Raw genomic sequence first — 12,741 nt, 5'->3', positions numbered from 1 at the left:
TGCTCTATTTTAAGCTTCTCTTTTGTAGAATGTGTTTAAAATTTTAGGATTGTTTGGTTTTGAAAAACGATCTTTATTTTGCCACCCTTTGTTCTACACGGGAATGTTTAAGATGAAGTCAAATTAAGTTAATGTTCATTTTGAGAATTTTCCCAGCTTACATAAAACCCTAATATTTTATCAGGTTCATCAAAGGTTTTCAAAATTTCCACCTGAGAATCTAGTCTGTAGCTACTTCTAGTAAGTTTCGATAGGGTAGAAGGAAATTTACTTCAAGATAATTATTTTGACTTGTTCTTTCGTTTCTGAATTTTACAGGTGAATCGATCACCCAGTTTCGGCACTGACACCAAACTTGATAGTGAGATTAAAGGGGGAGTGTTAACTGATGCACTGAATTTGCTTAACATCAGGTGCAGTATTTCTTAACAAGGACATGATTGATGTTCTGCTATGTATTGAAGTCTGCGCTTTATGATGAGTTTGGTTAAATCTAATCATGATCAGCAAAACTTTACACGCCGCACCTCGATTCTATTTTTCTTTTTTTTTGCGGGGGATGGTCTTGGATTCGACTGCTATTCTGTGGGAGGAGTGGGTGAATTCATTAAGGACCACACTGAATGAATAATTTATTCAGTGCCATGACTGATTTGGGGAACTGCTCAGTTCTTCCAGTTTTAATGTAGAGAAAAGCAAGAAAATTGTCGTATTTTTTAAAATATTTTAGGGTCAGTGACAAACGTCGTGGCATGGCGGCTGAAAAGGCAGAAGCACAGAAAAGACTCTTAACACAGCCAAAAAGGAATGAGTACTCCATGTCGGTAAGGTTTTATCAACCCTTTACTCCCTAACATCAATATGCATATTCTCCATACTGTTCTCTACACATTTCCTAAGGTGTTTACAAGTAGAATTTGTTTAACAATCAAGAACTCCTTCAGTTGGTGATCATTTCCTATATTCTCGTGACCTGAATGTGTGTCCCAGGGATGATATTGTAAGGAGAAATTAGATGCGAATCACTCTTAGGGGTTAAAGGGTTAATGTGGTGTTATTAGTTAAGAGATTGTACCGAAAATTCATGTGATTGAATTTTTATGGCCACTGTTTAATAATTTCTCCTTTCTTAGGAACTGGAAAAGAAGAAGATGATTTTAAACAAACGTCGAACGGAACTTGTAAGTTCTTGCCACTTTTCAGATGATTTATCTTTGATTTGAATCTGAAAGAAAACAATACACCATTATTTTTACTACAGAAAGAGAGACTAAATCAACTAAGGAGAGAGACGGCAAGAGAAGAGTTTGAGAACATGAACATGGTGAGTAGGGCAAATACGTCCAGTATTTCCCGTTTATGAAATTCGTTTTGTACAATAGTTATCACGAAGTGTTCACATCAATAAAAGTCCACCAGAAAACACACGATAATGTCAAGCGCGAAAAACCAAGTTGAATTTGAAGCTGTACTAAGTACCCACCAAACAGTATTTTCATTTACAAGTGGGCACATACTTGTTTGTTGTCAAAATATTATTTTAGTAAGAAAGTTTTTTTTTTGTAGAAATAGTGGGTTTATCCAGTGCCATCAGTACATTGACCTTCATATCGCGTGTTCTTCCTGTGTGTTTGTGCGCGTGAAAAGAAAAAGTTTAGCCGAAGTAATTTTACTTATTCGGAAAAGAAACTCGCACTTGTTTCTGTTTTCAGTAGACTCCAGATTTTCATGTTGATTAGTAATGCGGGCTTACACGGAAATATTGCACATTGTATTCCTATATTCTTTTCTTGCTTCTCTCCTTTCTTTTTACCATTATTTCTTTCCATTTTCTATTTATGAAACTTTTGCTCTCTTTTTTCTTTATAAAATAGGGAAATTTCCGAAGGATATATCCTCCTGAAGACAAAACAAGACGAGAAAAGTATAACGGGCTTTTAGCAGACGCTTTCAAGCTCTTCTTGTCAGGTATAATAAAATTTACGCTGAGAAAATAATTTCCTTTTCTCCCTTCTTGTAAAAGTTTTGATCCAATTTCTTTATCTCTTCCCCTTCGAGGCTCTTGCGTGGGAGGTATTTATCCTACCTCGGTATCCTGTTTTATTCCACTTCCCTCGATGTAACCAGGAAGACAATGAAGTTAATGTTTATAACTCTTTTATTTGATTTGTTTTTCTAATTGAGTGATTTTACATCTAGGTAGAGCTGTATCTCTTCAAAAGGACGGTAATCAACCATTCAGCACCCTCAGGGTAGGTGTGAGGCAGTTGTTGGTCAGTGTATTCCTGTAATATTAATTAATTTTAGCTGGGCTTCTCCTTCGATCTCGAATGCAAAATTTGTGGAGTGAGCACGACCTGTTTTCGAGATCAGCGGAGATTTTTTATGTCTGTTTTACGAAAATGGTATCCTGTTATACCACTACAGCTGGTTAACGTCGATTAACAACTTGGTCCGTTTACTGAGGTTATTACTGCGAAAATCACTAGGCTTTTTTTTTTTTTCCCAAGAAACTCTAATGTCTTCGTCATGACAGGATGATCTTTATAATGGGGTTACATCATGCATATAATAATTTAAAGACGTCGGTCAATTTGAAGTTTATTTTGACAATTCAAAAAAGGCCGGTCATGGTACCATCGCTGTTTGAATAACGCTACATAACTTAATGACTTGCAGGAAGAAGAAATCCTCGATTTATTAGAGCAGTGTGAATGTGATGAAAACATAACATTCGACAAATCTGGCAACCGTCCGATGAGCAAAGGACCAAAGGTAGTAGAAATGAGTTATTTACTTAGCACTAAGTTCCTTCCTCACTAAGGATGTTAGCTCCTTTCCAAGCCAACCCTGTCTAGTGCTGTGCTCCTGGCTTCAGTCATTGTGGTTCACCCTTCCTTCCTTTCTACTTTTTTTTCAAATCGTCCTTCTCCGCGAGGTGTTTGAGCCTCCATAGCTCCCATGCAGTCGTCTTTTTCCTTCTTCCTAAGTTCATGCCCTTCATCTTCTTCTTTGGATGAACGCAAGTTAACCTGCAATTCAAACGTACAAAATCTAACCACTTTTTAAGTCCTTTGCCAGTATGTAGGATTTACAAACTTGCTTGTCGCCCCCTCTTTATTATGTATTAGGCAAGAAAGCTTGTTCATCTCTATATCTATCATTTATTTCTACATTTAGCCCTTGTCATCCATGCCAAGTGCTAAATCCATCACAAACAAGGAGGACTCTTCAACTTCGTCCTCTTCAGTTTCTTCAAACCCACAACAGACCTCAACGTCATCATCGTTCAGACCCGTTTCTGCCCAAAAGGCGCCAAACTCGGCCAATAACGGCCTGATATTACCACGCTCCTCCGCGCATAGAATCGTGACGTCGTCTTCATCTCCTCCAATGAAATTCAATCCCGTGGTGGTGAGTGTCCACATTTGTCTCTTATTGGCCTGAGCTGGGATTTTTACTTTAACACGAGTATTTGGTTTTTGTCTCGTGGTTCGCCAAGGTTTGGTTGGGGAGGCTAATGTGTTATTCATATATAATAAAATACATAATCACTCCTTTTGCTTAGGACGCTGCTTTTTTGGATGCCGCTGTCCGGGAGAGAGAAGAAGAATTATGCCGGCGAACACTGCAGGCTTTGCTTGACATGAGGATTAAATTTCCAGGAAAAACAGACGAGGAAGCAGAAGTCATTTTAGAAAGTGTAAGTGGTGAACTTATGTATCCGAGTATTAGATTATTCGCCATGAAAGACTGTTGCTATTTCCCTCTATTTAACCTGTCTGAACAGAATTCGTGGTTGATCGTCATCACAGGATTCATTAGAATGTGTGTGTTACGTAGCAACATCTCTAGTGACCACCGCAGCACAACTGCGTGCTCAGTCGACCAATAACATTCTACGTAATTTTTTTAGATCCAGGATAATTGGAAATTCCACAAGCCGAGAGTGGCTTCCTATTGGTTGGTGAAGCTCGACTCGATAAAGCGGAGAAAGGTAAGGAGCTAAGAGGCCTGTTGCCTAGTCTGCGAGCGCTCTTTCGGGCCGCTTTACTCCATGGTTAACAAAAGCGTAGGGTACAAATCAGCAAGTGTCCCATTACAAACGCTGCATTCTGATTGGCCTCGCTACTCGCCATCTATTCTGTAACAGTAGCCTATCAACGTGACTGTAGCTTGTCAACGTGCGTTTGTAAACAAACTATACTAAAAGGCAATGTAAGACTGCGTGTGCCTACTGTTGTGTAGTTGTAGAGTACTGCAGTCAAAAGACAATGTACTGTAACATGCAGAGGGTTTAATAAACAACTCTTGTTGATGCCGAAGTTGTGGCAAAAGGGGGACTTGATCAGAACAGAGTTTGCACACTGGCCAATTGACAGGCAGGGGACAGAGCAAGAAATCGATGTAATCGGTACATGTATTGAATGTGAATCAAATTTATTTCAATACTTCGTACATAGAGGGAAGGTACAGTAGGCACAACAAAAACTTAGATTGTTCTTTCTCGATTTTCCTGCGTGAAGGTTGATTCGGGCTTTGTCAACATAGACTATCACGCGACATAAATCTCAAACTCATTATCTAATTGAGAATTATCTTGTCTTTGTCATTGTGTTTCTGTAACAGGTTGTGGACATTGTGCGAACAAACGTTCGCGCAATTTTACAACGCGTCTGGCGAGCATCTGAAGTTGATAACTTGCGCCTTTGCCGCGTTTTCTCTAGAGTATTTAACAGATTGTTGTGGAGTCATGGACAGGGATTGTGGAATTGCTTTTCGAACTTGGGGTACGTTTGTCTTGCATTAGTTTGTCATCAGTGTCATACCTACTGTCAGGATTTTATTTTGCGTAATCAAGCTTTTAATTTTGTTATTTTGTTGTCATTTGTAGAAACTCTTGGGAGACAATTTTCAGCAAGAGTACAGAGGTGCTATCTTCGGTGTGTAGATTGAAAGAATTTCATGTATAAGTATTGAAATCATTCGTAACTTATTTGAATATAACTTTAATATTTGAATTTTTGTAATTAGAAAACTTTACCCCCAGTTGGGAATAGTTTATCGTTTTATCAGGGAGAAAAAGATGATGTTTAGTTTGAGTTTTTGTTCCAAACACAGGTTTGTATGAGGTGCTGTAGGTATGATAACGAGAAAGAATTCTAGTAATTTTGATGGCAAAGAAAGTTACGGAAAGGAAGTAACCTGAGGAGGCTGTTTACTGTAATGTTTCATAACAACTTTTTTGAGCTCGGGTAATTCTCGAAGATGGGAAAGAGACGACTGTTTATCGACTTGTTTATCGATTTGTTCTGGTCTACTTCCAGACTGAGATGAGCTGCTGTCGTCGAATTGTCCAGCTTTGTCGAGACTGCTTGCTTATTGTGTATCAGTTTGCCGCTGACGCTAAAGTTGCAGGCGTTGCTTCAAATGTGTCTCAAGGGACAACACTTCAAGATTCTGAATTGAGGTAAGTAAAGAAATGTAGCTAAATTCCTGGAAATAGCGTGTAGCAAAAGGCAATTCAATAAAATCGAAGTGAAGCGTGTTCGTAATAGTGACACCCCTGGCATTTTTCTTCGTGATTTCCTGAGATATCGATAATAAATAACTTTGGAAACAGGTCTGCTGCTTGTGTTTAAATGATTCTTGGACTGTGCAACCCTCCAAATAGACTATTACTATTTTTTTTATTTTCAATAAGGGGCTTGATCGCAATCGTTTTTAAAACAGGACTGAGTTAAGGAGTTCATCTGCTCGACCTTTGTTGAGATAGATCTGTTTTGTTAACCGCTTCATTAAAGATGCTGTAACAAGGGCATCCCTGTTGATTGTTTGATGTGAAAGTGCAACAAACGCAGCTATATCTGCATCCTTGTCACCTTCTGCGTCGCAAAAACGTCTGCGCTGGTTAAGGTCTTTGATAGGCACATTTTACAAGTGTAGGTCTGAATTGTAGGGCTCCTCACCAAAGTAGCACGAATAGTACTCGATATTGGTGAAGGTTTTTTTTTTTTTTAATATGTTCTTGCTGCTTTCCAGGCATGCGAACATTATACGAAGAACACCAGATCTTACGTCTCAACAAGCTTTAAGAGCAAGAATGGCTAAGCATTACAGGACCTCTCAGCCAGCATTGGAGCAGTTATAGGTAGGGACCGAGGAGTGATGTTCGCTTTTGGCCCCGGAGGTCTATGACCTTGCACAATCAGATTTGAAGCAAGGAAACAATTCTGAGATTTCTTATGAAGATGAAGACGATCCATTCGGGCTTACATGACCTACAAACTAAGAAATCACCGCAAAATGGAAGCACGCCCATTTCCTAGGTGGCGCTGGTCTCGCAACGAAATTTTCTCACATTTTACTGGGAAGCGAATGAATTGGTGATCATACAATTCTCTAGGTTTATTTATGAGTGGCTTGTCCAGTCTTAAATCAAACATGAAAATTCAGTGAAGAAGCACCTGTTTATGTGCCTTCGACTTTGTAATTTTCTTATAGTTTTGTTATACAGTTTACGTGACGCACACCTTCATTGCCTTTCCCCTTGAAATTTTCGCGGTCTTATTAGTTATTCTCCCGTCTAGCTGCTGTATATTTTCTCGCAAATTCGGCAGGAGAATTTATTGTTGAATCTACGTAAAACCCTCGAGCTGGATAGGTTTTCTTTTCTCGTCACTTTTTGGTGTATTTTTGTTCTAAGGAGAATTTACTTGTGACTAGCTTAGGATTAATGTGATTAATTTAACTGTGAGATTTTATCATAGAAGGTATAGAAAATTCTATCCTTGCTCCAAAAAATATTTTTTCTTTCTTTCAAATTCATCAAGCATTTCACCACCAAAAGAACAAATTACACTGTAAATCTCTTTTCGCGATTGTTGTATTTTTTGTTTTGTTTTTCGCACAGTAACATTTCCTATCACGATGAAGAGTGATAGCATTCTAAACGAATAAAGAAATTAGCCTTTCAAACACTTAGGTTTTTTATCAGACTTTTCAAGAAATTAAACACAGCAGTTACGCCTGGTTCACACTTACGACATAATAGCATATGATGCTTATTTCCCTGTGCGTCGTTATTTATATGTTGGTATGTCCCGTTTATGTTATTTCGTTGGTGTGAACCATGCTTGCTTAGCTTTGTCAATGTCACGATGGTGCCAATATGGCGCTATGTCTGAACGTTCACACTGAAAACATAACAACATGATGAGCTTTCTATGTCGTGAAGCTTACGTCTTGAATGTCTTTATGTTACTAGTGTGGACAAGGCCTTACAAGTGTTGTTGTTATTTTCTTTAATTTTATTATTTACTTTAATACGGATCAGGAGAGTTCAGTTTTCAGTTAAGGACAATCCGATTTTTGTTTAGAGTTGAGGTTTCTTTCTTCATCCGGTTTTATTTATTTATTTAATTTTTTCATAGTGTAATAATTATTCATATTGAAGTTTCAAATCCATGCTGTAAATTTTTAAAGAAAGTATGAAGATATAAAAGTGATTATTTAAATGAAAGGTATAGTAAATTTATTGCCAAACTAAATATGTATTACAATGGCACAGGGTTGTAAATATTTATTGCCTTAGATTACATTAAAGAAGAAATGCACCGAAAAAGTTAATAATATGCTTAGCTCTTGCGTCCCTTCTTTCACACGAGCTCTCAGATTCCTGAAAAGTCGCTTTTTTCTGTTCTGTTTTTGTCTCATTGGTGCTTTGTTTCTCAAAAATTAATCGATGAATTTTGTTTGTGGTCATTTCAAACTCATGATGTTTCTAAGTTGTTTGCCGTGCTGTGTATTGTTTACTTAAATAATTTATTATCCATCTTGAAAGTTGTGTGTTACTATTTGTCTTGCCCATTTCAGCCAAACATGAGCTCTGTACAGAAAGCGTAGTAGCTCCTCCAGTAAGCGTTTGCAACATTGGAAAACAAATTTAAAAAATAGGAATATAAAGGAGAGAGAAACATAGCAGCTACACCAGAAAAAATCTGGCAATCTGGAAAGCAATCAGTATTAAATCCACCATGCTCGTTTACATCGTCGATACGATTTCTGTTCGCCATTTTGAATCAGTTCACTTTTCCCCAGTCTCACTCGGATAGTGAAGAAGTGATCCAGCCATGGCACGCGCACGTGTCTCAGAAGCCAAGCAAATTACGACCAGGCTAGACTACTGGCTGCCTTAAACTCGTAGCCTTAGTTTTTAGCTGAACTCAAGACCAGCCACACATAACTTGAGGTCAGGTATTAACTCAGACTCAAAGATATTTTCTTCCCAATTTCAGCCAATTGGTGGTTTGAATTTAAGTGTGTAAACAAACTTACATTCTGAAATCCTTTTGTATCCGCCTTTGTCGCGTTACAAGTCTGGTTTATAATAATGAATACACCTAAACATCGATGAACAAGTAAATATGTTCCAATCTTGTTCCCAGGGTCTCTCTTCTTCCCCTTCCTCGCCCCCATCTAGGGCGTATAGCTATTGTTGTAGCTATCTACACGAAACATCTTGATGTCGCCAGGTCACGTGGTACTTGACGCCTTGTCCACCATTACAGAAGAAGAGTTTCATTCTTTCTCTGAGCTGGACGCTTACGACGTTAAAGAATTCGAAAGAGAGTCCGTAAGTTCTTTTCCTTCTTTCGTTTTTCCTCTTATCAATGATCAGCAACTTGAATCTTCCCCAGAGCGATTCGTACATTAGGAAAAACAGCCTTAAGTTTCTGTATTGATTCTTCGCGTACGGAAAGACCTAATGGGGAAAGCGAAGTCGATCAAAATATTAAAGGGAGTTAGTTTCTTAAGAAACCGTGGTGCTGCGTCGGTGGGAGAAGAAACAGGGTATTTTAGTACTATCAGCTGAATTGATAACGTAAATTGGCCATCGTAAAGAGTTTCAAAACTGACGATTCGAGTGTTAGCCCTTCGTCAGAGCGTTAGAAACGAAAGCTTTGAAACTCTTTACGGTGGCCGTAAGCTATCGTTTCATTTGATAATACTAAACTACAAATTTTCTATGAACGATGGGTCACTTCTCGTTTCTTCCCTGTTCCTCCCGTACGATTTATCCTGACATAGCAGTATAATCACATATACAATGTGTCTTAATTCAATTTCATCGGCGAACGCGCAAACGTGACCTCCTATGTGCCACTAAGATAGGAGCTATATTTTGATCCACTTGATTCATGGATAGGTAGAGAAGAACAACAACTAGATTCATAAAGCGATTCTGATCGTGAAGAATACCAATCTTGGCGCTTTAACCATTTCTTGTACATATATGACGAAGTAGCCAAAAGTTTGAAATTATTTACACGCTATATTTCTGAGAAAAATGCTCCATATAATCTTGAATAATAAAACGGAAACAAGGTCACTGTTCAGGGTTAGATCCGTCACGCGTGGCTTAAATTTCTGAAACAAATCTTTTCATATTTAAATCTCTGAAAGCGAAAGAGATGTCAGATTTTCAAGCATTTTCAAAAATCAGGTGCACTATTTTAAACAACTTTAGGTAAAACCCTTAAATTTCATCTATTTGTCTCGCTTTCCGAGAACCACATAGGATAACGAAGATTGTAATATTAAAACAGCGGATGTAAAACAGCTAAATAAAGACGTACTCATGCAGTGCTTTGCGACTGGCACTTATTCTACACTTGCTTTATAAAAGAATCGGCTTTAATCAGTTACACTGTGTGTTTAAAGGAAACAACACAGACACATGAAAGTTACATTAACCAAAATAGCGGATGGGAATTTTGATCTAAAATCCCGCCTGACGATGTAAGTAAACAATTATGTATTCATCTTCTTCTGACCGTGAGGTCAACAAAATATCTTGAGGTAATGTTGTGTTTATGTTTTTTTTCTCGTTAACTTCTAGGGCTTTGCTTGACCATTTAAAGAAAATGACTGAGACTTCTGCCGGAACCAGCGAGTCAAAGGTATATTAACCACGATAAGGGTATTGAAGACTTAAGCTATTACTCATTGAAAACTCATGTGTATCAGTGTCATAGAAGTGCTCATTCATCTGTGTGCAAGCTATGCCATGACAGTGGGATTATTATTTATATAGCTAATCGTATAACAGTCTGTCAAAAACTCTCGTCATATTTGCGCTAAGTGCGATTAATCTGTCGAAGCTTAGTGCCACCGATACTATAAATTAACCAACCCTTATAGGAATGTACGAAAACAGAGGATAGCGTCGAATGCGCGTTCTGGTTGGCTACTCAAACTTCGAACATCCTTTGCTATTCACATCCCAGGAACTCGGGCGAAATTCGCACCTGAAAATATTGTAGTCGCTGCAGGAATAAATGAATTAAAATCACCTTTTCGTGTTCTATTATCTCACTGTATTAGTATATGCCAAGACAATTATACAACTCTATGTTGAGGTTAGCGGTGGATATTTACCTCGCCACTTCACGGCTCGGTTATTTTCCACCACAAAGTCACCTCTGCTTTGGTGAATAGTTGATAATTATCACGTTCTAATTAAAAAATAAAATATTTTAACCCTTTAACTCCCGTGAGTGACCGAGACTGAATTTCTCCCTACTATATACATACAATATTATGCAGACAAGTGATGAGAATGAAGAAAAATATCGATTATGGGATTACTTATTGATCAGATACCAAATTCTCCAAAGTAACATAATGAGAATCGTTTGGTGGACAGTAGGGAGAATTACTTATGAGATCTTGGGATTTAAAGAGTTAATCTCGCTATCTTCATGTGCAACAGGTTTTAAGAATTTCCCCTTTGGTGGATGAGTGGGGCTCATCGAAAGGTGGACTATCTACTCTAAACAGGGAGATGTGCAAAGGGCTGGCTCAACTGCGTGATGTATCGGTGACCTTGGTTGTGCCAGAGTACACTGAAGAGGAAAAGAAAGATGCTTCAAAATGTAAAGTCAACCTTACCAAGGTCGAAAAAATACCTGGTTATGATACTATCCATTCATTAGATTCTCCACCCGACGAATGTAAAATCGACGTAGTAATGGGTCATGGACACAAGTTGGGACCGCCAGCACTAGCCGTAGCGAAGAAACGAGGATGCAAACGAGTGCATGTTGTGCACACTGCAAGTGAAGAGCTCGCAATGCACAAGAAAAGTCGGCAGGAGCTGATCCCGGAAGGCGAAAAGAAGCACAAAATCGAGGTAGATCTGAGCAAGACTGCTGATGTTATTGTGGGTATAGGACCAAAACTTACTGAGTCCATCAAAAGTAGCCTTCGACCACACAAGAAGGAAAAAGACGTGATAAACTTCACGCCAGGCATTTTTCCAGAGTTCTCCGAACTAGAGCAAGCCCGTGAAGAAAGAGAGAAGTTTCGTACATTGGTATTTGGTCGTGGTAACGAGGAAGATTTTGAACTAAAAGGCTACGACATTGCCGCTCGCGCTATAGCAGGCTTAAACGACCATTCTTATCATCTTGTGTTCGTTGGCGCACCAGAAGGAAAACAAGAGGAAGTAAAAGAGAGCTTACTTGAATGTGGAATCTCCCGTAAGCAGCTGACAGTGCGCAGTTATCGAGAAAGCCGTGAAAGTCTGGCAGACCTCTTCTGTGAAGCTGATCTGGCCATAATGCCATCACGAACAGAAGGGTTCGGCCTTGCAGCTCTCGAAGCCCTCTCTGCCGGCCTTCCAATCCTGGTGAGTGATAACAGTGGATTTGGACAAGCTCTAGAAAAGATTCCCTTTGGTATGTCTTTTGTGGTGGAATCCGACGAACCCGATGAATGGGGAAGAGCCATCAAGCGGGCCAGAAAGAAATCAAGGGACGTACGCCTGGAGGAAGCTAAGGCTCTTCGGTATTACTATGACCGGAAGTACAAATGGCTGGAGCAGTGCAAAACACTTGCGGATAAACTACGCTAGTGTAAATGATCTACTGAGTACTGAACTAAAAACACTTAACATTACGAAAGTTCATAGCATTTTGGAGCGTTTCTTCATATATCAAGGGAAACCAACTTTGTCATTAGTACTGCTTGAAACTTTTCTTTAAACAATTGTTAGAAGGCTTCTTCAATGGACCGTAGAAATAGATGAAAATCTACATCTTTCTGTTTTCGGTTTAAGTGTTATAACTTCAGAAACAATTTTGATTTTTAGTTTAGATCCATTTTGATATATTTCAGTCAAATCTGTTGGAGAAAGGAGCCGTTCCAGTCAACATTTTAGCTAGAAAGAGTTAAAGGTTTTCAGAGCAATTGTTGTGTTACCTTTACAGTGTGTCTGATAAAAATCTTTACATTATGACAGCCTTAAGTCTACTGGAGCTCATTTAATTAACTTCTTTTGGGAGGGCAATTTAGTATTATTAACTGAGTTGATAACGTAAATTGGCCACCGTAAAGAGTTTTAGAGCTGACGTTTCGAGCTTTCGAGCGAATGACAAAGGGCTAACGCTCGAAACATCAGCTTTGAAAATCTTTGTGGTGGCCAATTTACGTTATTAACTCAGTTAATAACACTAAATTACCCTTCTATACTCTCCGACCGACGCAGCACCACCGTTTCTTTGGGAACTTTCCCCCTTTATTATTTTTGGAGGTATTGATGAAGTAACCAAAAATATACAATACAACCTAGTTGTTCTTGTGAAAGATTGTTTACCTCTATCAGCAGCTACTGTTGTCGACATTTATAACAGTCGCCAGTGAATTAATTCTCGAGGAGTCTTTTGACTGGTCAACGAA

At 38.7% G+C, this 12,741-nt stretch overlaps 2 protein-coding genes across 3 annotated transcripts in view; both read left to right on the top strand.

Annotated features, from left to right (window-relative positions):
• LOC131799854 (tubulin polyglutamylase TTLL7) overlaps nucleotides 1-7,760 on the top strand; it is a 79,516-nt gene extending 71,756 nt beyond the window's left edge. Inside the window, exons 13-26 of one of the 2 annotated variants that reach the window (XM_059117543.2) lie at nucleotides 319-413; nucleotides 731-824; nucleotides 1,134-1,181; nucleotides 1,262-1,324; nucleotides 1,875-1,968; nucleotides 2,200-2,252; nucleotides 2,680-2,775; nucleotides 3,181-3,414; nucleotides 3,569-3,703; nucleotides 3,917-3,997; nucleotides 4,630-4,790; nucleotides 4,895-4,943; nucleotides 5,328-5,470; nucleotides 6,043-7,760. In XM_059117543.2, the coding sequence (XP_058973526.2) occupies nucleotides 319-413; nucleotides 731-824; nucleotides 1,134-1,181; nucleotides 1,262-1,324; nucleotides 1,875-1,968; nucleotides 2,200-2,252; nucleotides 2,680-2,775; nucleotides 3,181-3,414; nucleotides 3,569-3,703; nucleotides 3,917-3,997; nucleotides 4,630-4,790; nucleotides 4,895-4,943; nucleotides 5,328-5,470; nucleotides 6,043-6,151 (1,455 nt within the window). In that variant the 3' untranslated portion in view covers nucleotides 6,152-7,760. The remainder of the gene's footprint in view (nucleotides 1-318; nucleotides 414-730; nucleotides 825-1,133; nucleotides 1,182-1,261; nucleotides 1,325-1,874; nucleotides 1,969-2,199; nucleotides 2,253-2,679; nucleotides 2,776-3,180; nucleotides 3,415-3,568; nucleotides 3,704-3,916; nucleotides 3,998-4,629; nucleotides 4,791-4,894; nucleotides 4,944-5,327; nucleotides 5,471-6,042) is intronic. The other variant, XM_066159777.1, reaches the window with a different exon arrangement.
• Nucleotides 7,761-8,524: 764 nt separating this feature from the next.
• LOC131799877 (D-inositol 3-phosphate glycosyltransferase) lies at nucleotides 8,525-12,303 on the top strand. The gene is made up of 3 exons (XM_059117565.2): nucleotides 8,525-8,635; nucleotides 9,902-9,962; nucleotides 10,775-12,303. The coding sequence occupies exons 2-3, from the start codon at nucleotides 9,927-9,929 to the stop codon at nucleotides 11,915-11,917; spliced, it is 1,179 nt and encodes a 392-aa protein (XP_058973548.2). The 5' UTR covers nucleotides 8,525-8,635; nucleotides 9,902-9,926; the 3' UTR covers nucleotides 11,918-12,303.
• The last annotated feature ends 438 nt before the right edge of the window (nucleotides 12,304-12,741 follow it).

Source organism: Pocillopora verrucosa, chromosome 12 (genome assembly GCF_036669915.1).
Source record: "Pocillopora verrucosa isolate sample1 chromosome 12, ASM3666991v2, whole genome shotgun sequence".
Lineage (NCBI taxonomy): Eukaryota > Metazoa > Cnidaria > Anthozoa > Scleractinia > Pocilloporidae > Pocillopora > Pocillopora verrucosa.
The sequence above is the reverse complement of the archived record's forward strand: the minus strand, read 5'-3'. Positions and strand labels throughout refer to the sequence as shown.